Below are 27,966 nucleotides of genomic sequence, written 5' to 3'. Positions count from 1 at the left end.
TTTTATTTCTTTATCATCAATTTTAGAGGGGCCCATACAACCTTCACTACAGTAAATAATAACTCACATCTATACGGTACTTAATGCATAAATAATTATATATATATATATTCTAATCAATTCCACCAAACCTTTTTTATAGTTTCTTAATATAATATAATAAACAATAATAGTGAAGTGTCCATTTTACCAATAAGAATCTTCTACAGTCTAAATTTAAAATGTATGCAAATCTTCTTTAACCAAATTAATACATCAAACTTAAGCAAATCATTGAAGTGCTTCTAATGCTTCATCTTCAGCCCTAGATCTATTCATTTTCACTTTTAACAACAAATCATACTACAATCTAAGTAAGTATGTAACTACATTGATTTGTATGAAATAACAAATTAGGAATGTTAAGTGTTTTATACAAGGGAAAAGAATAATCCCAAACAGGTAAACCGCCTTCATTTTTCAGCATTAATTTGAGATTCCATCACAAAAAATTAGGGTTCTTACTACTCCACCAATTTCTTCATTACCAATCAATCAATAAATATTTACTAACTGCAAAGCACTGTGGTAAACTCCAGGGATTAAAAGAGAGAGGCAATCCTTGCCCTCAAGGAGCTCACAATCTAATGGGGGAAACAAAAATCTAATAGCCAAATGAACTATATACAGGATAAATAGGAATTAACAGAGGAAAGGCACTAGAATTACAAGAGGTTGGGAAAGACTTCCTGTAGAAAACTGGTTTAAACTTAATTTAACCCAGCAAAAGCTTTCTTCATTCTAAGATTAAATTTCACCATTCCTTATTTCTTAATCTGTGTATACTATGAAAAATTATATATGCATATGAGCACTTAAAAATTTAATTTACAGGGGGCAGCTGGGTAGCTCAGTGGATTGAGAGCCAGGCCTAGAGACGGGAGGTCCTGGATTCAAATCTGACCTCAGACACTTCTCAGCTGTGTGACCCTGGGCAAGTCACTTGACCCCCATTGCCTACCCTTACCACTCTTCTGTCTTGGAGCCAATACACAGTATTGACTCCAAGATGGAAGGTAAGGGTTTAAAAAAAAATTTAATTTACATTATTTAAATAAAACCCTTACCTTTCATCTTAGAATCAATACTCTGTACTGGTTCCAAGGCAGAAGAGGAGTAAGGGCTAGGCAATGGGGTTTAGGGTTAGCCAGGATCACACAGAAAGGAAGTGTCTGAGGCCAACATTTTTCTCTAGGCCTGGCTCTCAATCCACTGAGTCACCTAGTTGCCCCCTACATTATATTTTTAAAAAAACTCCTCCTCTGACAAATTTCTCAGAAGATATTTCAAAGCATTGAAACATATCCTGTGCATAGAATAATATATGTAAAAATGCAAAGTTGTGTTTGAAACCATTCATTTTGTCCTGAATTCTTAAGCATAAGGCTTGTAATAAATTAAGTATCCATGATCTGGTATGGGACACAAAAAAGTTATTTTTACTCTTTCTTTCATTTTAGGTTTTTGTAGTCTCAAGCTCTAAATTGATAGCTTTTGTGGTAGGAAGAAGGCCCTTCAATCTTATACAGTGATATAAGCTCTAAAATATGTAAATCAACCTCAAAAGCCTAGGTATATACACCCTACATGCATATTTGGATGCAAGGACCAGTTCTAGTTTAATTTAGACAAGCTCAAAACCAAAACATGGGCAAAGAAATGAATTATTTCGCTCACAGAAACTCATAAAGACCACTTCTTATGGTACAAAGAGGTTGTATATACACTAATGACATGACATATATTGTGGGGTTAAGTTTTTAAAACAATGGTGGCATATAGTGAAAAAGTCAAACAGAAAGTATTATTTGTCACCAGTTGTGAGAGTCTAGCAAAAATATGAAATAAGTTTAAGATTTAGTCCATGCCCAGACTACTCAATTTAAGAACAAATTTCTTCAAATTATTTAATTATGTGCTATTGATTATTTATATAAAACTTCATACCTATCATTACTGCAGAAAGATTTCATACCTGATACTTTTCAGGTAACAAAAATCTATTCCTCCTAGAAGTGAATTTTTGTATTTTCAATTCTTTTTTGTAAAGTTATTTCAAAAATTCATTATATCTTTGTCTTTGTCTTTTAAAAATCAGTATTAGTATAATTTAATCTTTTTTCATGACTTGGAGTCATTGGCCTTCACTATTTTAATGTAAGACTGTATCTTTTTTGGTCTGTTTAATGTTTTCAGTTTCCTTTCTCTTAAGGCCATTATTATCATTTGAGTCTTCAATAAAAGCACCTAACCTAGTTCTAGTTTGCTTTTTCTAATCTTCTATGAGCTGAGAAAAGAGATAAACTAATCTTGATAAAAGATTTACATATGATGATAAAATTAATAACTGAAATTTACATAATGCTTTATGGTTTGCAAAGCACTAGGAGTCTACTAAATCCTCTGAGTAAGAGACAAGGGAATAATTAGAATAAAGGCTTTCACTAACAGTAGAAGCTTAGTTCTGAAAAATTAAGGGTTGTCATAAGTCTGATCTTAGTAAATGTGATATTACATTACTTATGGAGGCTCATGCTGTTTTTGCTAAAGTACATAAGATTTTAACATGCCTGCTATTACCTTAATAAATGAAATTAAACTCTTAGGTTATGATCTTATGCTTCTTTGAAAGTTCCTTTAGTATAGCACAGGGGTCGGCAACTTATGGCTCTCGAGCCATATCTGGCACTCTTGAGGGCCAGATATGGCTCTTTCTGCAGGAGCCATAAAGTCAATTTTTTTTCAGGCGCTGTTACAGGAGTGTGCACTGTGAGCACTGTACGGCTCTCACGAAATTACATTTTAAAAAATGTGGCGTTTATGGCTCTCATGGCCAAAAAGGTTGCCGACCCCGGTATAGCATAATGATAGGCCTAGATCAGTGATGGTGAACCTATGTAACAGGTACCAAAGATGGCATGCAAAGGGTGCTCTGTGGGCACTTGGCCACCCCCCCCCCCAAGTCTTCCCCTACCACCCCCTACTGCGAGTTGGTTACTAGAAAGGAAGAGGGACTTGGGCAAAGCTGCTCCCTTCCCCCTTCTCCACCATGTCTGACAACATCTTTTTTTTTACTTCATCTGCCCCTATGCCCAGTAGTCCATTGGGAATGCTTTCTCCCTCTCCTGTGTGAGGTAATTGGGGGGGGGAAAGAGGGGGACCAAGGCACGCCAAGCATGGTGGGGCAGGGCACAGCATGTTGTCTTGGGGGGGTGGACACTGGCACTTGGTCTGGGGATGGGGTGGAGTTTGGCACTCTGTCTCAAAAAGGTTCACTGGCTTAGATAATGTACTCAATAAATATCTGTCAAATGTAATAGAATAGACTTCCATTGTAGGAAAGACTGTTAATAACCAAAAGTAAAGTCAAAAATAAAAAGCTAAAGAGATGAAACATGAAGCCCTTAACTAGCTTCTTGACATTAGACAAGTTATTTAACTTTTCTGGGTTTTGGTTTCTTTATCTGTAAGACACAGGGACTAGACCAGATGATCTCTAAGACCTCTTCAAACTCTAAATTTCTATGATTCTATAAATATCTAGAAATAACAGTTGAATAGTCAAATAGTTATATGAAGACTTTAAATATTTTAGTATTACCTAAAGGTAAGATAATGTGAAAATAATTCTAAATCCTATTTCTTAGTCCACTGGTCAGTTCACAGCTGAAACTAATATAGTGGAAAGAGTTAAAAATATACAGTTGGAACAATTCATGTATATATGAATCAATGATGTAGTCTTCATTTAAAGTTTGGAGAAAGAAAACTCCTAATTACAACAGATTCTCTTTTTTGCAAATAAAAGTACACTACTAACATTTTAGATATAGCAATTACTAAATAAAATTAAAAACTTTAAATTTAGTTAAGAAATAATTTCAAAAAACTTCTCCTGGCTTTAATTTTTTTCCCCCAGAGTATTTCCACTACTGAATTGGAAATACCTGTTTTGAAGAGAAATAATAATAATGTACAGAAATTGGCTATTGTACTTAGAGGTCATAATATTTTGCTCTTTAAGTTGCCATATGTACCTTAGCTCTGTCTGACCAGCCAAATGACTGTACGGTGACATCCAGACGTTTCACTAAAAGTTTCCTTCGAACTTCATATTCATTGGTTATGGCTTGGTTAACTGCTTCTATTTTCTCCTGGAAAAAAAAAAGTCAATGTTAATTGTTTTTTCTCCTTGTAACAAATAGATCAACTGAAATAATTAGAATCCTAACAAATTACATTACTTTTACTGAATTTCAGAGTACAAGATAATAGCTTACATTTAGCAACTTCTAGAAAAAAAAGGCTATCCTCCTTAAATCTTATAAGCTGGTTAATAATAAACATCACTAAGCAACTTGTCCATAGTCACACAGTTAGTAGTTACTGAACTGACTTCAAGAACATTACTCTTTTTACTATATCATACTACCTTCTCATGATGATGATCAGATATTGAAAAATGAGAATATTAAATTTCACAATTATGGCAACAAAGTAGATTTTGCTGTTTCTTATTAATTTATAAGCACTCTAGCTTAATTAAAAACCATTAACTTATAATAATCTCTATTTTGATTTAAAATTGCTTATTCAGAATTGACCATGTTGAAATAGTTTCAAATTATGACTTCAGATTTAAATTCCTAATATTAAGAGGCCTAGGTGAATTAAATTTTGCAAAAATTTTAATTTCTAGTTTACCTATTCTTAGGCATATATTTTTAATACTAAAATGAAAACTATGGGGAAAAATCATTACTTTTACAAAAATAAGAATCTTTAGACTAGATTTAAATATATTAACTCATTAAAGGAGATAACTTAGAAAAGTTCAAAAAGCCTGAATGTCAATGAACCCTTACATACCCAGTGAGCTGGTCCCATTGTTTTCTTCAACAAAGGCTTTCCCACATGATTAGGAGGAACTTTTGCTAATGTTTCCTTTAACTGAAATTAAAAAAAAAAATAAATCAAATTAATTAAAGAAGATCCTTCCTACCTTCAAAAAATTCTTCACACATACTTACATAAGATTATAATTAACAGAAGAGTGATCATGATTAAACTAAAGCTCAATGAAAGCTTTTTAAACTTTATAGAGGCCCTATAGGAATGGCTCTTGTTCCACTGTTTATTTCCCTATACAGTGATCAGAGAATAGGTATAACTTGTAACATGGATAAATTAGGATTTGTTTTTGTAAGGGGAACTATTCTTGCATTATTTTATTGTAGTTGTATTTATACTTAATTTGCAGACTACAATAGCACATTAAGAAAAGCATGGAGGAAAAAAATGTGTGACACCAATCTGTTTTCTTCTGCTCCATAAATTACTATTAATTTTCTGTGAAATAAATATATTCTTGCTTCTATATCAGGCAGTTATTTAAGAAGCCTTATTTATAAATAAAGCACACAACAGCAATTGAATTGAGAAATTTAAATATTAATATCCTAATCATTTCTAACTGAGAGGAAGAAATATCTAGTAGTGAAGAAAACAAAAAAAAATTTCTTGTATGTTTTTTCTTCATGGATTTAAAAATGAGAGTATGCAGGGGAAAAAAATCTTTTAAAGACTAATTCTTACTATTTAAAAATAATGATGACTATTAAACAACAAAAACTGCAAAAAGGAATTGGTGAAAAGTTTTGATTTGGAAAAAGAATACCAAACTCCGATATTCATCAGTTATAAGAGCCACACACACACACACACAAAAGCTTATTTTTAAATATTTTAATCTGAAATTCACTAGAGATAAAAAAAATTCAGTCTCTTAGAAAAATTCATTGATTCATTTCAGACAACCAACCAGGCTTCCTTTAACACACTGAATTTTGGTAAAAAAAAAAAAAAAAAAAAAAAAAAAAAAGTCTTACTTTTTTTTCTATGCCACTGAAGAACTGGAACATGGTTATATTGGCTGGAGGTTTGGACATTCCTAGAGCAATACAAATGCCCTTCAACTCTTGAAAAACCTCACTACCACCTCCTTCTTGTGCTTTTTTGGGGGGAGAATTTACACAAAGCATTCTGGCAGCTTCTAGTTCTGAGATGAGGTATGCTGAAAAAAACAAAACCAGATTTTGCAATGAGATAGTCATGTCAATATGGTTAAACTTTGGTCACAAATCTATAGTTCTTATGAGAAGACTGAAGACTTAGGGATCCCTAGTAAAAAATTTTTTTTGGTTTTAATTTTAGATGTTTTAACTTTTAAAATTTGAATCAAGTCTCTTAATACACAAGTCAGCAATCAAAACCTTGCGTAAGAACCATAACCTCCCACCATTTCTTGCTATGAAATATAATCTTAACCAGAGTGTTGAAAAAAGCAAAGTGTTTTTGAAGCTCTCTATCTCCCTTTGATTATTATTTCCTATGTCCCCTAGATTTCATAACCTAACATTATCTTAGACTTCTCACAAATTCAAATTTTCCTTTCAGTATGTTGAATTCAACTATGTGTTAGAAAACGGAAATTTGTTTAAAATAATTTATACTCATGATTGATAGAGTCCTTCCCCTTTTATTCTTGAAAAAGGGGGACAACATTTTAAAAGAATGCAACTTGATGAACTTTTAATCGGCAGGACTTTAGGCTAAGTTTTTTTAAAAAATTAGGTGAAATTTTCTTGAGTCCTTATTCTTATCATGAAGAACTAAGTGTAGACAACTCTTAAGCATGGAGGGATTATAGTGGATACAGTGTTAGACTTGCAAAGAAGATTGGAATTTAAATTCAGACTCAGACATCAGTTAGGTGAATGAAGGTAAAATCAACTAACCTCATTTATTTATAAAAAGCAATCTGCTTATTAAAATCCCACTTAATTTTAAAGTATTTGACACATCTAATTTGAGAAATACTATGCATACTATTTAGAACTGCACTTAATTGTTAAATTTTCATTGGTCAAATCAAGTAGTAATCTTTAAAGAATGTCGTGAGCTATTATACGAGATCTTAAGTTATCTATGGAATTTACATTAATAGATTCTGATATTGTGTTACTGAAATGCATGTTCATAATACTAGTTTATGGATATTTTCATCAAGCAGTAATTAAGTTTAATTATGCAGGACATAACTAAAACCAGGGAATAAGTAAAGAAGGTACCTGAGCAGCTAAAAAACTGTATTGCAAAGTTCACACTGCAACTTTCCTCTACTTTCCTCTCAAAGGATAGGCTCTTGGGTTTACTAACAGCCTATTAGCTCCTAAATGACAAAATTATAAAAAGATTTTTATATGGAAATCTTGTATGAAATTGACTTGTTTTCTTATTTGCAAAAGAGGTCAAATGTGTAAACCCAAAAGAGACCACCAAGGGAATAGTAAGAAAAACACAAAAAGGTACAAAATAAAGACGGCCAAATGTGGCCCTAGAAAAGATGAAAAAATGTACCTCTCTCCTTTCTTTATAGAAATAGAGAATTATGGATGTGGGGCATTACATATATTGCCAGACCAAGTTGATGTATGGGTTAGTATTTCTGATTTGGTTCTTTTGGGTCCATTCTTTGTTACAAGGGATGACTCAGTAGGTAGGGGAAGAAGATATATTAGAAAATGAAGGTGGTATGAAGGCAAAACGTATTGATTTATTTTTAAAAAGTAGACACAGAAACTCAAAGTGCAAGGTAATCCAGGACCATTTAGGTACAGGCAAAAAATCCTAAACACCTGAATGGATTAGAGAGTGTTCAGTTCAATATGCATCTAGTAAAAAACCCCACTATTTTCAGTGTACTGTGCTTGGCATTAGAAATAAAAAAATATTTAGTTTATACCTTAGTGGAGTTCATAAAATTTTATAACACAGTACAATAATAGATGTTTATATAACAACATGAGGATATCCTAAAACTAGGGAAAAACATATTCTTTTCAGCAAAACTTATAATGCAATTTCAAAATTTCTATAGAAAATGATTAAAATATCGTCTTTACCCTTCTATCCCTCCAATCCTACCCCTACACAAAAGTTTTGGTATAAAATGAACAAACTTTCAACTGTCTAGAACACTTAGCTATCCACAACAACTACTTCTTGCATTTTTGTTACCCAAGATTTTAATTTATGAGGTAGTAAATGTTATATGGTTCTTGTTTACAGGTATTGGTTGCTGGCTTATGTTGTTGAAATTTTAGAGATCCTAGAATCAATTAATGACATTAGGAATTTAATTTTGGTTAATCAAGATAAAATTATGATTTAATCATATAAGAATTTAAGGCTACACATAACAGAATCAAAATAGTTAATAGGAAATCTATATCCATGTTAAGTTGGAAGATAACAAGTAGATAGCTAGCTGTCTTTGATGAATTCCAGACACCAGACCCAGCTAAACTACATCCCAAGGTGCTAATAGCAGATTATGATTGTGTAGTTATTATCAATGGCTTTTGAAAGATGTTCAATAATAAATGGTATTATAGACTAGAAAATGACAACGGTCCTGAATTTCAAAGAAAGAAAAGGAAAGAATGAATTTGAGTGATTCCTAGCAAAATTCTGGGACATAATGTTAAAAGAATTCCAACTTAACCTATTAAAACAAACACTGGATGCTGAAAGGAGAAATGAATAGTGACAAAGACCAATTTCATTCTATAAGGAAGTTTATTTAAAGTAAAACAGTAGCCAGTGGTGAGACTAAAAGGGCTTATAAATTGCCTGCCCAGTAAATACTTGATCACCTTGTCTGATATAAAAAGATAGTAGCTAAAAGTCTGTTCCAAACATAAATGTATTTGTATAACTTCATGGAGAAAAGATTACCAGATTTGAAGTTCAAATACTCGCTTACCATTTCCTGTGTGGGTGATGGGCAAAACTTCTATGGCTAACTGTTGTTTTATTAGATGGCCTCTAAAGTCCTTTTCTAGTTCTATAGTAGCTATGATCCTAAGCATGGCAGAGGACTATAATACAGCAAGAAGAGGAAAAACAAATATACAAAAGGCTTGGCCAGGTACCCAATTAAAACAGATGATTCCAAGAACATTTAAGGATGACACTGGAAGAAACACAATAAACAGATAAAAATGGAAAAGATATCAAGATTCTTTTATATGAAACTTTACTTCATTAATTAATAGTGAAGCCATCTTATAATCTAACACAAGTTTCTTATATGCTGCATATGAAGGAAAAGATTGCAGAGAAAACAAGGATGACTCAATCAACATACTGTGCCAGGATTATGTCAGAGGCTCCATATATGTCCACAGATAAGAAAATACCCAGAGTATCAAATATATCAAACTATATGATAATTGGCAGGTAAGTACTAAAAAATGGGAAATATCAGGAAATATCAGGAATATCATTTTGAAGAGACTATTACTTAAGGGCACTTGAAGGGCACTAGAAAATTTAAAAAGGGAAGGTAGGTACAAAGAGCATTCTAGGATTAAAAAACAACCCATTCAAAGGCACAGGGAATGGATGGAATATAATTTACAGGAAACAGGAAGTATGTTTATTCAATCTAGAAAGCCTGGTCAGGGTCAGGCTGAAGGGCTTTAAATGCCAAACAGAGGACTTTATATTTTGTTTTAAAGGCAATGGACAGTCACTAAAGGTTTTTGAGATGGGGAGTAAAGTAGTTACAAACATGGTGCCAGATATGGTAATTGTGTGAAGTTGGATATGATAGGAGAAAGCTGGCTGTAAGTAAATTAATTTTAAGACTACTGCCAATAGTCTGGGCAAGAACTGATGAAACCTGAATGAGAGTGATTATGTTATGAGTAAAAAAAAAAAGTGCAAGATGTGAGAGATGTTAAGGAAATGAAATAATCAGACTGTAACTTTGGCAATTAACTGGGTATGTGTTTAATGATAAAGATATTGAGTTCTATGTTAAACATTCTGAATTTGAGATTCTTAAAAGAACGCATAGCAGGGATTTAGAAGTTAATAAGCTAAAGCTTATAAGAGAAATGGGGGGGGTTAGATATGTTCTAGGAAGACTTGAGAATCATCTGTATGGAGATGATAGTTGATGGAATCTAGGACCTCCCATCTCTAGGCCTGGCTCGATCCTCTGAGCCACCTAGCTACACCCTGATAAATACATTTTGACCCCATCCCGATGGGACCAACATATTCATATCACTTCCTCAGTTATTTCCTTACCATGATAACAAAATCATACTATATTCTACCTCTCATTATTGTCCTCCATAATGGAAGCTTATTGAGGTCAGAGACTATCTTGTTGACTTGTTTGAGTATACTCAGTACTTAGCACAATGAACGGCACATAGTGAATGCTTATTATCTAGCTATATGTATAACTATATGTAGATATATAGATATCTGTGTATATCTGTCCATCCATCCATCCAGCCATCTATACATCTATTCTTGCCATGTGACCAGTTCATTTTCCTATCATACAGTGATGATGAAATACTTTATTCTTGTTCTTCTTTGGCATTCTTTATTGGTTATGTGTTAGAGAACTACTTCCATGTCTACCAGTGTAAGCTGGTAGTCAAAAGAGTCAACACAATCTTGGGTTGCATTAAGAGTCATATTTTCCAGGTGACTGTCCTCAAGTGTACTTTGCCCTGGCCAGAACACATCTAGGGTATCTTTGTTTCAGGGCATCACATATTGCTTAACTAGAGACCATTCAGAGAAACTAGGAATTTGGGATCTGAACAAAATATTAGGGGTGATGTAAACGCATTCTACCAAAAGTCAAGGACTGTGAAAGAAGCATTATATATATGTTCTTTTTGGCTCCAGAAGGCAGAAGTAGAAATAACAAGTGGAAGCTATAAAGAGTAAATATAGGCTTGATTCAATAAAAAACTCCCAGCAATAGAACAGGCTACCTCAAGAGGTCATTTGTGGTTTCTCATGCACTGGACGCCTTCAAGCAATGCTGGATGATCACTAAAACAATGTTATAGAAAGGATTCTTGTGGTGGTGGGGGGGGGGGGGGGATAGTAGGTTGTGTGCTGGATTGGAATCAGAGTATTTAGTTTCACATCTCAGCTTTATGACTTTATTAGTTATGTGACCTTGGTCAAAGCACTTAAAGCTTGCTAGGTGTTTGTTTCCTCATTTGTTCAATGAAAGTTTGAAATGGTCTCTAGAGGTTCCTTCTAGCTCTGAATCTATGAATCCTATGTTCATAAAGGTAGGACTAAATAAATGTTAAGTCTCTTCTAACCCTGCGATTGTAAGAATAAAAAGCTTTAATTTTGGATTACATCTATCAAGATGAGAGTTGTAATATTAGTAGTCCTGTTATTCTATAGACTCCTTGAGAGTCGGGACTATGCTTTATGTATCTCTGTAGTACTCCATAGTAGTAAATTTAGTACCTGGCATATAGCAGATGTTTAGTAAGTGTTTATTAAATGAAGAGTGTTTGTCAAAATGATATTTTCTAAAATAGCCATGTGTTGTTATAAAAATTTGCTCACTGTTTCCCAAAGGTACAAAAGCAAGAATGGTAGAAATGCATGCTCAAAAATTATCAAAGAAAGGGGGCAGGTGGGTAGCACAGTGGATTGGGAGCCAGGTCTAGAGATAGGAGATCCTAGGTTCAAATCTGGCCTCAGACACTTCCTAGCTGTGTGACCCTGGGCAAGTCACTTAACCCCCATATGCCTAATACATAGTATTGGTTCTAAGGCAGAAGGTAAGAGTTTTTTAAAAATTATCAAAGAAAGAGCCTTTCATAAAACACAAATCATTGTTAAGTACTTTGGTAGGTACATGGATAATTCAAATACTAGTTGCAATAATAAATCTTTATACTCTGTCATAGCATAAAAACAAGACTTTTTATCATTATGATAGCATAAGTTTGATGAAATACACTAATTTACCATATATTATTTAAGACTCAATTGAACTAAATATGACTGTTATGGCATATAATTCTATTCTGTTTAAAATATAGGGATATGATGACAAATTGACAATTAATTTTTCACTACATAATCTAAAGGTCTTTGCTGTTTCATGGCCACTTTGAAATGTCAAGTATCAAATTGATGCTAATCCCCCATACTTTCGGCAAATAATTTCCCTTCCTATTTTGCTGAGATCAAGGCCATTCAATGTGAGTTCCTTCTATTCATTCTCCTTCTCCTCACTCAAAACTTATGTATCTTCAATTCAAGTTAATTTAAACATTAAGTTTCTATTTTGTACAGAACATTCTGCTAGATCCTGAAGGAGAAATGAAATTTAGGTAAGACAGTCTCTTGCCCTCAGGAAGCTTATAATATAGAGGGGATAAAACACATGGCAAGCAACTAAAGTATAAAATTCATACATATATAACATGTGTAGCGAAGTGCTATAAGAAGTTCAAAGAAATAAAAATAATTACTGAAGGGGGGGTAGTGGTGGAAAGAAAGGATATATACAATCATGGAAAGCGTCCTGAAGACAAAATTTGAGCTAGCCTATAAAAGAATTGTAGGAATTCAACAGGCAGAGAAGAGAGCATTTTACACACACACAAAAACATGTTGAACAAAAACAAAGAGGTTGGAAAATGAAAAACATACCAGAGATGGAGAATTTTTCAGACTGATAGAAGTATAAACTATATAAAGAAAAACAGAATAAGAAGCTAGAAGTATAGAAACTACTGGAGGGATCTGCAAAAATTGGGAAATGATAAAAGCTATGCAAAAGGAAAATTTAGCAGCAGCATGAGTTTACCTATTATCTTTCTTTGCTCCTGTTGTTTTAGGTAGGTGGTTCTTCTGGATGACACTAATTCTTCTACATTGGGATTCTTAATCACATCAAGAATTCCATTTTCTCATATATCTTCAATACTGACCTTTCCAATGACTCCATATTCTTAGGACTTAGCATCCTCTTAAGAAAAAATAGTATCCTCTAGAAAAGTGATTCCCAAAGTGGGTGCTACTGCCCCCTGGTGGGTGCTGCAGCGATCCAGGGAGGCGGTGATGGCTACAGAGGCATTTATCTTTCCTATTGATTGCTATTAAAATTTAAAAAAAATTTAATTTCCAGGGGGCTAAGTAATATTTTTTCTGGAAAGGGGGTGGTAGGCCAAAAAAGTTTGGGAACCACTGCGAAGCACTATACTAATCCTTATTGCCACTTTCACTATTTCTTTTTAGCAAACATCTTTTGAATAAGTGGTCTTGGGCTGTGCCTCTTTAACTCCCCCTCTCTCCTCTAAACTTTATAATATGGTTTCTATCCCCACTAAACTACTGAAATTGGATTCCTCAAAGATCACCAATAATTTCCTAAATTTCAAATCCAATAACCTTTTCTCAATCTTCATTCTCTTTGACTTCTTGGTAATATTTGATACATTATTTATTTTCTTTTCTCTCTTGGCTTCTATCCTGGATCCAGACATTATTCACTTTCTACAAGTGGCCTTACCTGTTCTACCTCCAATTCATCTTACATAAGAATGAGAGTAATTATTCCTAATGCTTAGTTCTATACACAGAAGTCATTCACTTCAGAACTGGGAGAGATCTGACCATTTATTCCAAACTATACTCAGAACAGAATTCCCATCTAAGAAACAGTCATCTAGTTTTTTGCTTGAAGATCTTCAGTGAAAGGAATCCACTATTTCCCAAGATATTTCAAAACTCTTCTAATTGTAAATGCAGTTTTCACTTCTTAATGTTTTTGAAGTTAAGCTTAATGAAGACATTGTTTCATTCTTACCTATTTATCTCATACTAGGTTTAACAAAGGCTTGCTGATTGAAATGATTTATATTAATCCCAATTTTCTTCCCTTATAATTCTGACTTGTTCCCATTCATTGCCCCAATTTCTGAGCCTTTAGGCCAACAGAACAAGTCAATTCCTCTTTCACATAACACTTTCTTTAATAACTTGGAAGATAAGATATTATCTTCCTCCCACACCCAACTCCTATCTCTATTCCCCAAGTCTTCCCTGAGGCTAAACATCCCTAGTTCACAAAGCAAAGATTTAAGGCTATTCACCATTCTGGTTGCTTTCTACTGGATATCCTCTAGCTTATCAATATCCTTCCCAAACTATAGTACACAGAATTTTACACAATATTTTAGGTCTGTAGTTTGACCAGAGTAGAATACAGAGGGATTGATTATCACCTTCTTATTTCTGGGAGTATCCCTCTTTTAATGTAGCTAAGGAAACCATTAGTTTTTTTTTTTTGGCTTACTATTTTGTTGACTTATACTGAACTTAAGCCCAACAAATCCAGAGAATTTTTTTCAGAATAACCCCTATCGAGTCATATTGCCTTCATGCTGTACCTAAAAAGCCAATTTTACATTAACTCCTTTTAAATTTCCACTACTAAGATTTAGTACAAGCTTCTAGTTTGTCAAGATCTTTTTGGATTTGGCCTTTGTCATCTAATGTGCTAATTATCCTTTCCAGTTTTTTATCTTCCTTTTGTCTTTGTGAAAGGCATACAGTGGAAGGAGTAATTTTGGAGTCAGAGAACTAGAGATAAAACAAGGCCTGTCACTTACTAGTTGTGTGACCATATGCAAGTAACTTTACCTCTAGGGATCTGTTTCCTTACTCCTAATTGGTAAAATGAAGTTGAACTAGAGTATTTACAATTCCTCTATGATCTAAAAATGACAAAAATACCTGCCTCTATCCAAATAAGGCCATAAAATCCAAAAAATACATAAAATCCAATAAAAATACAAGCCTGAAGAAACCTAAGAACTGAATTTGCTAAGCACAAAGTATACTGAGGTTCCACAGTAATGTAGATGTTCTTCCAAGTAGACATGGAATCATTAATGATTAATCTCTAAGTCTGGCTATTTGATCAGTTCTAAAATCATCTAACTTTACTACAGCCTAGCCTAGATTTCTACACTTTTTTCCACCCAAGAACAGTCTGAGAGATTTTTATCAAATGCAATGCAAACTATTTCTATAGCGTTTCTCCAATATACCAGTTTGAGTAACCTTATCATGAAAGGAATTAAGGTTAATCTAGCATGTTCTGTTCTTACTGAAGCCACATTAGTGATTACTACTTCCTTTCTTAGCTGTTTACTAACCATCTTTCTTTTTAAAAAATGGCAGAATCCCCACCTCTAAGAACTTTTCAATGACTCCCTACCGCTTACTGAATAAAGTCTAAACTTCTTAGTCTGGCTGTGTAGTATAGTTCTAAAACCGTAAAAGTGAAATTTGGATTTCACTTTTACAAAACTAAGGGACAGGAAAACCTGGGTTTGAATCTCCACTCAGAAAATTATTAACTGTGACTAAGGGGAAATCCCATAATCTCTCCGAGTCTCAGTTTTATTTTATAAAGTAGGCATTATAAGATCATCTACTGTCCAGGATTACTATGAGGATTAAATGAGAAAAATTAGGTAAATCATTTGGCAAACCTGAAAGTGCTATACAAAAAGGAGTTATGATGAGACTTCAACCTACCTTTTGAAAAATTATTTTTAAAAAAAACCAACAAAAAACCTTACTTCCTGTCTTTGAAATGACACTAATTATTGGTTCCAAAGCAGAAGAGCAGTAACAGTTAGACAATGAGGATAAAGTGACTTGCCCAGGTCATACAGCTATGAAGTGTCTGAAGCTAAATCTGAACCCAGGACCTCCCATCTCCAGGCTTGTTCTCTATTCACTGGCCCACCCAGCTGCATCTAACCTACCTTTCTAGTTTTATTTCATATATGCTATGCTTCAGGCAAGCTGAGATCCCCTAAGCATGACCCTTTTATGTGTTTTTAGGGATAAAAAACAGTTCTCAAATATCACACATTTTTTTTTCATCTTTATCTATTGATAACTAACCTATTCTTCAATGCCAAAGCTCAAGTGTCAGCCTGCTCATGAAAGTTTAAGTCAAGGAAATTTCAATTCAAATGGCACCTTGGACATTTATCAGCTGTATAATCAAGAAGAAATAGCTTAACGTTTCTGAGTCTTAGCTTACTCTATAAAATGGAGGTACAAAGAATTATGTTAATACCTCACAAAGTTACTGTGTGGGAGGTGCCTCTTTTCATCTTTAAAGTTCTATATAATGTAAATTTTTATTATCCTCCCTCTTACACCTTTTCTTTATGTGCTCTCATAAATGGTCAAAATTTATTATCTATTGTGTGCAGAGCAATATAACATAAACATTTTTTCCATGCAAGTTATATTAAGTTTATTTTTGAATATCTATTATCACCCCCTACAAGGCTCAAGGGGAGTTATTTTTTCTTTGTATGCTTTCAAATGCCATTAGTACCTAACAACAATATACAGAGTAGATGTTTATTAAATATTGAGTGAGTGAATGAAAACCACCCTTGTTAACAATAATTACATTGAATGGAGCTTAATAGTTAAAAAATACTATGTGTTGAACTGAGAAAAACTATCAGTCACCTAAGAAACAATGTTACCTATACATCAGTATTAAAATCTTCTCTCATATTTTAAAGTTTAAGAATATTTTTCCTTAAAAAGAAAAGTTTTTTCCCTATGCAAAACGAAGTATCAGTCATAGAATATGTGAAGTGCTACATAAAGGTAGCATTGAACTTACTGAGCAACAGGAGGCAATTCTTCTGGTTGAGAAGGCGCTTTGTCACATCCCCAGATGTCAGTGAAATATATGGACAGTTCATTTCCCCAAGTAGCCCACTCACCTCAAGCTGGAATTCATCAGCTTCATTTGGGCCTTTAAGAAATGATAAAACAAAACTTTTAATGATGATTTTATTTCTAAAATGAAAATCATATAAATTTATTCTAATTGGGCTCCTTGACTCCAACTTCCCACACTTATGCCACAATCTATGCAGTATTTAATTCACTTGATCATGTTACTCTCTCTGGCTCAAAAATGTTTAATAGCTCCCTATTTTCTATCTCACAATCCATTCTTCCTCTATGACTAGATAATCTTATTTTTTCCCACTTGGAAACATCTTTTGCTATCACACTAGTCACCATGCTTTCTTTCATGTTGTCCTTCTTTCATGGAAATCACCTTTCTCCTCATTTCTGCCTACCTAAATTCCTCAAGATCTAGCTCAATGAAGCATTTGTTCCCCACTCCAACTCTCATTATTCTCCTATCTTCTGAGTGCTAATATTACTTATTATGTATTTTATGAAATTCAGCACTCAATTACAATCTACTTGAGTTTTTTTAAGATCATTAGGAGCAGAGAAGAGCTATTTTCTTCACTGTGACTTGCATGTATAATATCTGAATTGAAATAACACTTGTACTGCTTTCTAATTACTTCATGTGATCTGCTCTGCCAAAATATACAATAAACTTTGAAGTCAGGGGCCATATTTTAAACTTCTTCTGTATCCTCAGAGAATCTAACAGCTGAATATAAGTGAGGTACATAACAAATACTTGCTAATTGAACTAAATTAAAATTTATATTATTCCTTTTCTTCTATTTTGATGATTCCCGAGCAAGTGCAGTATAGTAGAGAACTAACTATTAGATATTACATATCTTCTCCAGATGGGCATTTGTTTCCTAATGTGTAAAATAAGGAGGCACTCAATTAGGTCACTAGGACAATTAGGCTCAATAAACCTTAGGTGCTAGCACCTCAGAGAAATTTCATCTAGGGGTACTCTTACTAGGAGTACAGTTCTACCTCCTCCTACTCGATGACAGGAGCTGGAGCAGCGATGCCTAAAAGAATTCTGAGAGCTATAGTAAATAAGAACTTTACAGGTAATCTAATCTTGGGCTCAATATATTTACCTTAAATCTAAAAGTCAGACCAAATATTTAAGAATCAGATTAACTTATTAACTAGATCATCTAAAAGTGCTTTCAAATGGTTAAATGTTTTAATTCATGGATATAGGTGGGCTAGGGACAATGAGAGTCTTCAGAGTAAAACTGCAATTTAACTCAAAGTAACTACAAAATAATGGAATTTTTCCTTTTGTAGAAAAAAATGTTTTTCCTCAGCAGCATGGAGACCATAAAGGGGTATGACATAAGAAGACTTTCACAGTTTTCTCATACAATGGTATAAGATACATAGGAAGAGGTAAAATGAGACAGATGGCAAAGTGAAAGAAATTGAGTTTCTCCATTATGTCTTAATTATGCTGATGCTTTTTACAACATACTTCTGATTTTTCTCTACCTAAAAAGAAAAAATCCTCCATATATCACACTAAACCATTAGCATCAGCTACTATTCAACTATATTCTAAATTCCTTTATTTTCCATTTCCTCCAGTTACTCTGGCCTTCCCACATTGCTTTATGATTAGATAAAGCTAGCCTATTATAGGAGAAGCCTCCCACCAGCCATTTGTCTGAATAAGAAAGATCCGGGAAATCCTTAGTCTCTATCTTTTCTTGACCTCCTGGGCTTCCTCTTTCATATTTGGTTAAAAAAAAAAATAGGATTCTCCAAAGGAGAAATTCCAGAATTTTTAATTTGGCTCTAGGTATCATGTTGCATTTCAGTTCTTGAAGCTTCTCATTCTTGACCCTGGACTGTATCCATGAAACAAAATACATTTAACCATCTAAAAACATTTTAAAACAATTTAGTAAATTCATATGGTTCCTAATTATTTTGGTTAGCTCCTAGATTCAAAACAAATTTAATGAATCTAAGAACTAAATTATTTTCTAAGGTAACATCCAGCTGAGAATGATATACATTTTTCTTATACCAATTGGAGCTACTAAAGGATGCAGTTATCTAATTGTTCCCCAGAAATCATTAAGTAACCCAAACAAGCAAAACACTGGAAATCTTCAAACTATGCTTTTCTGTACAATTCATATAGGTAAAAGGTTGGGCACTTTGCCTTAGGCACTGCAGACTTTTCTCTCTGCTTGGAAAAAACCTGACTGGCAGTGTGTCAGGTTTCAGGATCTTGTCTCATTTGCAGAGAAGAAAATGTAGGTGCTAAAACTACACTAAGACTCCATTATCACCTTTCAATTCTCCAGACTTGGTTATAATGTAGCTCAAATTGCATTCACTTTATATAGTCATACACATATTGCAATGAAAACTTTTAGAGGATATTCTCTCGAATACTCAAAAAAAAAAAATTAAATGAAATTGTCCTGGGTCGATTTTAATTACTACATGGGTCTCTAGATCCTATCAGTTTGGAAGTTTAACTTGATGCACTAAATCATGCTCTCACAAGGGTATAACAATAGTAAAGAGTGATTATTGGACAGGAAAGAACCCATGGGATTTGTAAAGTTATGTAAATCTTCAGAAGTGTTTGACTTCCTAAGTATATCTTTTAGACTACTAATTTGTTTATTACCTTGTCTGCAAATGAATTTTTTTCAACAGTTTACTGCTTCCAAATAGAAAGAAAAGAAACTTAATTTTCCTTCTATATGAAAAACTAGAGAAAGAAAAACTGATTCTATTAGAAAATATCTGTTTTGCTAATTGGCTTTGCCAAGGGGTATTAATTCTTACAAGTAAAAAGGTGGGTAACCCCAAATGCCTAAATTTTCACTTAATATTGGGCACCTAAAAATAAATGTTAACTTTTTAAAAATAGGCCTAAGATTACTTACTGTTGGTTGCTTGCACATTTTCTTCTAGTTTGCAGAACAATCTTAATTCAGATACTAGCCAAGCACAGAGTTTGGTGAATTCAGGGGAACTGGCTCCACCAGTGACTGCCTGAGACAGAGCTCCATCTTCTAACAAAGGGCCTTTGTAACTGATGAATAAAAGAAATTATATTTCATAAGAGAAATAAAATAAATTTCAAAAAATTTTGGATAATAAATCTACTTACTCCAACTCTACCAAGCTTAACTAGAAAAAATTATAAACAATCAATTAATTGTATGATAGAAAATGTGACTATATCAAAATTTTAGGAAATAATACCATTTGAACATCCTTGACTAATGAGGGAGTAGAAGCAGCAAATGGAGTCTTGGAATTGGGTGGTTTTGGGAGAGAGTGAGGAAGATATGGATCACTGCGGCAACCTAGTCCTCCAAACTGACTTTACCTTGTGCCCTCTTCTATGTAACTGTTCTTCATGTATGTAAGCATTAATCACCAGTGAGGTAGAACACTAGATTAGAAGGAGGAATGGAGGAAGGAGCCCAATCCCTGGTTAATCAAAAGGAAGCTACTCTTAATTCATTCTTCATATGACAGGTTTTTTGGGGCCCACAAAAGGCAGTTGAGAGCTATTCATTTCAATCTAACTAACATATTAAACACTTTTGACAGATCCTATATGCAGCCTTATGTTTGAAATGACAAACAATATAGAATAGTTCCTAAAGGAGCTCAAAATCTAGTGAGATATGAGAAGCAGGAGTCAAGGAGAGAAAATAAGTGAGAAACATACAGGCAAATAACTTTTAAGTTAGAAACTGATTAGTGATTTTAAAGTTGAGAGGGAAAGGCAGAAATAAGGAAAGACTTCATAGAGGTTACATTAGAGCTTGTCACTGAAGGAAGGACAGGGGTTGAACAAAGGTCTTGACCTCAATTATTAGTCCTATGATTTTGGGAAAGTCACTTAACCTCTCTAAGCCTCAGTTTCTTTAACTAGAAAATTAGTTTGGACTAGATGGTTTTGAAGTCCCTTATAGCTATGTATCTATGATTCCCTGGTACAATTTTGGTGACAGAAGTTTAAGCAAAACATGTATCAAAAATGCTTTAAAGGGGGCAGCTGGGTAGCTCGGAGAATTGAGAGCAGGGCCTAGAGACAGGAGATCCTAGGTTCAAATCCGGCCTCAGACACTTCCCAGCTGTGTGACCCTGGGCAAGTCACTTGACCCCCATTGCCTAGCTCTTACAACTCTTCTGCCTTAAAGCCAATACATAGTATGGCCTCCAAGATGGAAGGCAAGGGTTTAAAAAAATGCTTTAAGTATGTGACTTTTCAGAGGACTAATCTATTTTTACTATCTACTAAGATTTTATTATGTAGTACTATTAAAATCTAGTGTTTATCTTATTTATTAAAACTTGAATAGGCAAGTTAATAAAATTATAGTTATTTCTGAAGCAAAACAAAGATTATCTTTAAAGCTTTATCTTTTAAAGGCTAGTTTTTTGTTTGTTTGTTTTTAAACCCTTACCTTCAGTCTTGGAGTCAATACTGTGTACTGGCTCCAAGGTAGAAAAGTGGTAAGGGCTAGGCAATGGGGGTTAAGTGACTTGCCCAGGGTCACACAGCTGGGAAGTGTCTGAGGCCAGATTTGAATCTAGGACCTCCTGTGTCTAGGCCTGGCTCTCAATCCACTGAGATATCCAGCTGCCCCCAAGGCTAGTTTTTAATGAGAGAATTGTTTTGGATTACAAACATGCAGCTTAAACAGGATGTGGTTGGAAAATAAATCCATTGAATCATTGTCTTTTTTAATCTATAACAAAAATTCAGTCTTAGAGGTGATTCTGTTTTCAAGACTAAAGAGCCTTACAGTAAATAAAGTCTTCAACTTATAAACAGAACAGTTTAATTTTCTCTAAGAGTCTTGATTCAAAGTGTAATTACTGATCTTGTTTTGTTATAAAGTATGTGGGCCTCAGTTTTTCATCAGTGGTAAAGCAAGGGGGTATAATCTCCTTTGCAGAGATAACTTTTGTTTTAACTCTTAACCCATTATTCTTAGTAAAATATTTACATTCTTAGTCTTGGTTCAGTGCTTGTGGGGCCAGTCCTTGTAACCAAGAGCAAACACTTTTAATTTCTAAAGTCAAGTTTGTCATGATGTAAGTTGTCACAGTTAAAGACAGAGCTTTAATGGGGCTCTTTGGTGAGAACTTGGCTTAACTAAATGAATAGATTAGTCAAAGGCCATACTATGAACTACAGAAGACATTTTAACTGGCTTAAAAAAAGGTATATGCAAAAGAAGAAATTGTTTAAGATTGAATGTTTAAGATAACAATAAGGATTTAGGATGTGTTCCTAATTACATAACTTATCTTAATTACTGAATGGGGGGGGTTTGCTGTTAACTAGAAATATATTTGTACTTTCTGAGCAGATGTTATTTAAGATACAATGTTTTTTCTAGAAGTAGATGAAAACCATAACAAAATATAACTAACAATTGTACATACAAATTCATAGCTGTAGGTCAATACTGATGTTTTTCATCCTTTCTACTGGTAGTCTCATAGTGTATAAAATCAGTCTTTTGTTGCTTAACCCATTATTCAGGCATTTCCAATCCTTTCCTTCAAAGGAAACACCACTTAAATCAGACTTTTAATTTCTAGAGGGTTCATAATTTTCCAACTAAAAGTTCATTCAGTAAAGAAAATACCATATAATTATGCTTTTTTTAAAACCTTCGTTAAAAAGTCATTACTTTTATTTCTCTACAAACACTTTGTATAGTCCTTTCTTCACAGAAAGTGCTTTAAAAAAATGGAAAGAACATGATGGTTGTGGAAACAGAGGACTTTGGTTTATATCCTATCTCTGACACTACTTGGAAAACCTTTGACAAGCCATTTAGCATCCTTTAAAAGCGATTTGGGGCAGTTAGGTTACTCAGTGGATAGAGAGCCAGGCTAGAAACATAAGGTCCCAGTTTCAAATGTGCCCTCAGACACTTTCTAGTTATGTGACCCTGGGCAAGTCACTTAACCCCAAGTGCCCAGCCCTCATCTTCTGCTTTGGAACTGATACTTAATATCAATTCAGAAAGTAAAGGTTAAAAAAAAAGGGATGCTATTGAAACAATATCACAGGGTTAGAAACGGGATCCCCAAATATAATGAACAAAGTTTCTAACTGTTGCCTTTATATTTATTTGGCATGACATTTAAGTTTTCTGTATCTAGAATTCAAACCATACATGAAACAAAGTATAGACATTTAAAATATTTGGAAAACCAATTAAATTGACTTTTCCCCCTCCAGTTAATCTTCAACATAACACAGAAACTACCTGCCAAAGCCCCTCCAAAACTATATTGAATGTAATCAATAACCACAATAGGGTCAGAAAAAAGTGTATTTTAAAAACACACAAGTGCCCCATAACTCATAGTCTGATGAACTTCACCATTAATATTATAATAGTCTAATTTATGCAGGTGCTCCAACTTTGTAAAGATATACTATAGAAAAAAGTAACTATTGAGCAAAAGGAGAAAAAAGTTGCATAGATACTGTCCACTGTAATTTTGTAGGGGAATTTATGTATAATGGATAAGAGTAAAATAAGACATCTTACTAGCCTCTAATTTCATTCAGGAATAGGATATTTCTTAGGAGTGCTTTTATTTCTACATCAAAGGAAGCCAAGAAAATTCAGAGAACACTAAAGGGAAAAAAAGTTGATAATACTAATACTTTAAGCAAAACAAAGTAACAAAAATACTACTATCTTTGCCAGAAATTCCCACTAGCCACTCTAAAACTGATAAAAATCTAACAGAGTAACTTTTTTTTTTGTTTTTTGGTGATTGAAAAAAACTCCCTAAACTGTATGGTGGTAAAGATAGTAATAAATAATTTGTTACTTTGTAATTGCAAGTAAATATTTGTACACTATCTCTAAGTACACATTTAAACATAGTTTCTTCAACTATAGTTTAGCGTTTCTTCATCCCCAACTTTTAATGCCGGGCATTTGACTTATTGAAGTAAGATAACTAGTACTGTTTTCGGCTTATTTATTGTTGAGTAAGGGTTCTGAAAGATTAACGTAACTACTGGCAGGGGGTGGGGTGGGACGAAAGGGTAGATGTAAAATAAATATGGTGAAAATCTTGGTGGTTGAATGAGGGCCAAGAAGTAGTCCCAATTTGAGGGAAAGAAGGAAGTCAGGAGGAAAACTACCAGTCCTAGGCTGACTACTAAAGGTGACTAAAGGGTATGTATGCTTGCTGAACTGAGTAAAGGTAGGGGGACTAGATTTGGGTCGAAAGAAATTGTTGATTAGTGGCAGGAAAGGGGCTGTTAGATTAGGAAATACGAATAGATAAATAAGATTAACAGATTAGTGACTAGGCAAAATGTGAACTGAATGAATAAGGAAGGCGATCCCGGGGCAGACATCCAGGAGATTGGGAAAAGAGGACTGGGCTCTAGGATTCAACCACGATGAATGGGAGAAGAGGGTGCGATCAAGGGTGGTGGTTGGAGAGGAACAGCAGGCCCACGCGGAGACAACGACAAGGATGACTGACAAATCCCCAAGGTCCAAGTCTGAAACCCTAGAGACGTGATGGGGCCCCAGAAGGCACAAGGAGGGTAGTACGGATGGGGAGAATATAGAGAGACAGGTCTCCTCCAGGATGGTGGGGTAGGAGAGCAGGTCAGAATCAGGGAGTGGAATAAGGGGAGCTGGCGGGTAGAAGGTGGGGGGAGGGAGAAGGCAGCATCGGAGCCACAGGGCGCGGCACCGGGAGGGAAGAGGTAGCTCCAGCTGGGCTGAAAGGCTAGGATAGGGGAGACTGTGAGGTCCAGGGACTAAGTGACCGAGACTCTTACCCCAGATCCTCCAACGACTCCAAGATGTCAGTCTCCATGAGGTCAAACTCCATGCTACTGTGGTATTCAAATTTCCTAGTCGTCAGGCTCCCCTCTTCCCCGGCACAGTGCAGATTTGCGCATGCGTCACCTTTCCGAACTTCCAAATCCACAGATTTTTGCCTCAGGTCTGGCACTGCGCATATCCGAGCGTGCGCGCTGGTCTCAGTCCTTCCCTTGACCACTCCCCCACCCAGAGTGGAACTTCCTCATCGTGCATATATACACATGCGTACTACTGGAAAACGAAGCCTGCAGCCAGGAGAAGGGCAAGTAAGGCTTGGTTGCGTGGCGGCTGAGCTGGGAGACTAGACTGGGGCAAGCCAGGTGGCCCTCAGCGCACACGCTCCCCACCCCCGCCCTCTCCAGTTGTGCATGCGCGGGTCACGGGGGCGGGGTAAGGAGTTGCCTTTGGCCGCTTTGGTAGGAATTGTTCCTGGAGATCTCTGGTACCGAAACATCTGGGGCTTGGGGTTTGCTGAAATGGAGCCCATGAAGGGGGCGACGAGTAGTACTCGCTGAATTGCTGTATTTCCAGTACTTGACCCAGACAGTGCAGCACTGGGTGTAGTCTCGCTTCAAGCAGTCCAAACGTTCGTTTAGACCCAGGGAAACGTCACATAATCGCAAAATCCTGACCAAAATAAAACCTTATGTCCACAGACACGGAACTGGCTACCCTTTCTGTTATTTTGTATCAAAGAAAAAGCATGAAGCAGAATCACTGAAAGGATCCCCAAATGCCATCTTACCCAAATTTTATCTGGACATCTCTCTCTATATGTAGTACCCTTGCTCCCACCACATCCTTTCTCTTCCGAAAGATCGCTTCCACTATCATCCGTTTTCTAATCTATAATTTCCTTTCTGCTAGCTACTGTCTTGCTACTTATGTCTTATTTGTCCTTAAAAAAAAAAAAAAAATCCTTCCCTGTACCCAATCACAGCTTCTTAGAAGTTCCTGATCATAGATAGGGTTATAGCTGTCCAGCTAGAAGGGAACGTAAAGGCTGACCCTTTCACATTACAAATGAAGTAACTGAGTTGTGGCTAACCTAAGGTCACATCGGTAGTAAAATATTAGAAGTAGAATAGGACACTTGGTTTTCTAACTATAAGCCCTGCGCTTTTTCAGCTATGGAAACTCAAGCTACTGTCTTACAGATCTTTCCTTTCTCAGGCATCTGCTCTCTTAGAGCTCACTTTCTCCCCTCGATTAGTTTACTTATTAAATGCCTATTATGTGCCAGATTATGAGACCGTAGATATAAAGACAGGCAAAAGACAATCCCTATTCTCAAAGACCTCAGACTAATGAAAGAGACAACAAGTAAATATAACTATAGCTGAACAAACTGTATATAGAATAATTTGGAAATAATTAACAGAGGGAAGGCACTAGAATTAAGGGAGATCAGGAAAGGATTCCTGTACCCTCTAGTCTTGGCTTTTAACCAGATTTCAACTGAAACTACTCTGCCAAATTACTAATGACTTCTTAATTGACAAATTAGATAGCTTTTTTTTTAAACCCTTAACTTCTGTGTATTGGTTCCTAGATGGAAGAGTGGTAAGGGTGGGCAATGGGGGTCAAGTGACCTGCCCAGGGTCACACAGCTGGGAAGTGTCTGAGGCCACATTTGAACTTAGGACCTTCCTTCTCTAGGCCTCTCAATCCATTGAGCTACCCAGCTGCCCTGTAGATAGCTTTTTCTTACTTATCCTTCTGATCTTCTTTGTAGCAAATGACAAAGCTGACTACCCTCTTTTACTGCATATCTTCTTCAATTTTGTTTTTTCTTGATACTTTTCTCCCTTGGTTCTCTCTTCCTATCTGACTACTCCTTCCCAGTTCCTTTGCTGGATCAGTATCCAAATTATGCCCCTTTACATTAAGTGTACACTCAAAATTCCAGCATTATTTTCTTTTTATATTCTCTCATTTGGTTACCCAATTGGCTCTCACAGGTTTAGTTATCATTTTTATGCAGGTGACTCCCCCCCTCCCACCCCGGTCTCTCTTAGCTCTAGTACTACATTACAGCTTCTTTTTGGACACTTTGCTCATATTTAAACTCTTCTCTCTACTCTCACAATCACTACCTTAATACAGGCCCTTACCACCACTTGCCTAAATTACAACTTTTTCTTGATTGTTTCCTCATTTCAAGTCTCTATACACACAGTATAATGATTTGTGTAAAAGAGGGATCCCACAATGTCACTTGTTTACCCAATAAATGCCAGCCAATCTCTATCACTTCTAGAGTGAAATATGAAAACTGGTGTTTGACATTTAAAAAGTCCTTCACAATTTGGTTCCAACCTCCTTTTTCAGCTTTACTTTAACAGTATGACCAAGCTAACTGTCCCTTATTTCCCATCTCCATGTATTTACACATACACTGTCCTCCAAGTCTAGAATTCATTTCTGCCTCTTGAATCCCTTGCTTCTTTCAAAGTTCAGCCCATCATTTTCTACATGAAGCCTTTTCAGATGTACCTAGCTGCTAATGCCTCCTCAAGAAAATAAAACAAAAAACTTGGATTTTTATATTTATAAGAAAATGCAAGTTCCTTGAGAAATGAAGAAGAGTTTCATTTTTGTCTTTATCTCTCTAGGTCTTGGCACAGAGGTGCTTACTAGATTAATTGACTGAAAAAAGGCCATCAGACTTGCCAATTAGAAAATGGTTGATAATGCTCTAGAAAGAAGTTTCAGTAGGGTGATAAGGACAGAAACAAGATTGTAAGGGATTGTGAAGAAAAAAGAAAGAGAAAGCAAAAATGATAGGTAAGATTTTGTGGGTTTTTTGTGGGGGCAGTTTGGCTATGAAAGAGAGAAGAAATACTATATAGCTTGAGGGAATGGTAGAATGAGGGTTTAAAAAAATTTTTTTTCAAGAAGGGGAGATACCTGTTATAGTTTAGGCAACAGAAAATATGCTAATAAATAAGGAAAAAGAGGATTATTTACTAGATGAAGTGGGAGTCAAGGACACAAACAGAAGTGTTGAAAATATTCACAGAAGCGCTTTTGTGGTATAAAATCTGATTGTAAGAAATAGCCCCACCATATTATGATCTGACTCAAAGTCCAGAAGAGAGTACATCATGGTAGCAGGTTTCTTCTAACTTTCTATTCCATTTTGGGATTAGACAATTTATCTAGCCTATCTCTATGAAACAGCTGTTTTAAGTATCTTTCCCAGAGAGGTAAGAAAAAATATTAGTATGAAGGAAGGCTTTTTTAGTTTCTCCTGGGCAGGGTAAACAAAAATTCTCCATATTATGTATAAGTTAGAAGAGTAGTTGATTTGGAAACAGGTTGTCTTAGGGATTTTAGGTGTGAAAACTCTTACAAGTTTGTGAGGAAATTTTACATTACT

The 27,966-nt window shown here is 35.0% G+C and overlaps 1 protein-coding gene across 2 annotated transcripts in view; it reads right to left on the bottom strand.

Moving 5' to 3' along the window:
- FAM98A (family with sequence similarity 98 member A) overlaps window positions 1-24,618 on the bottom strand; it is a 33,183-nt gene extending 8,565 nt beyond the window's left edge. For both annotated transcript variants that reach the window (XM_044660969.1, XM_044660970.1), the window contains exons 1-6: window positions 24,539-24,618; window positions 19,626-19,774; window positions 16,622-16,756; window positions 5,928-6,112; window positions 4,909-4,989; window positions 4,077-4,193 (exon numbers count right to left, since the gene is read on the bottom strand). In XM_044660969.1, coding sequence (XP_044516904.1) covers window positions 4,077-4,193; window positions 4,909-4,989; window positions 5,928-6,112; window positions 16,622-16,756; window positions 19,626-19,774; window positions 24,539-24,591 — 720 coding nt within the window. In that variant the 5' untranslated portion in view covers window positions 24,592-24,618. The remainder of the gene's footprint in view (window positions 1-4,076; window positions 4,194-4,908; window positions 4,990-5,927; window positions 6,113-16,621; window positions 16,757-19,625; window positions 19,775-24,538) is intronic.
- Between the last annotated feature and the right edge of the window lie 3,348 nt (window positions 24,619-27,966).

This window comes from Gracilinanus agilis, chromosome 2 (genome assembly GCF_016433145.1).
Source record: "Gracilinanus agilis isolate LMUSP501 chromosome 2, AgileGrace, whole genome shotgun sequence".
NCBI classification, from domain to species: domain Eukaryota; kingdom Metazoa; phylum Chordata; class Mammalia; order Didelphimorphia; family Didelphidae; genus Gracilinanus; species Gracilinanus agilis.
This window is presented reverse-complemented; position numbering and strand designations above follow the sequence as displayed.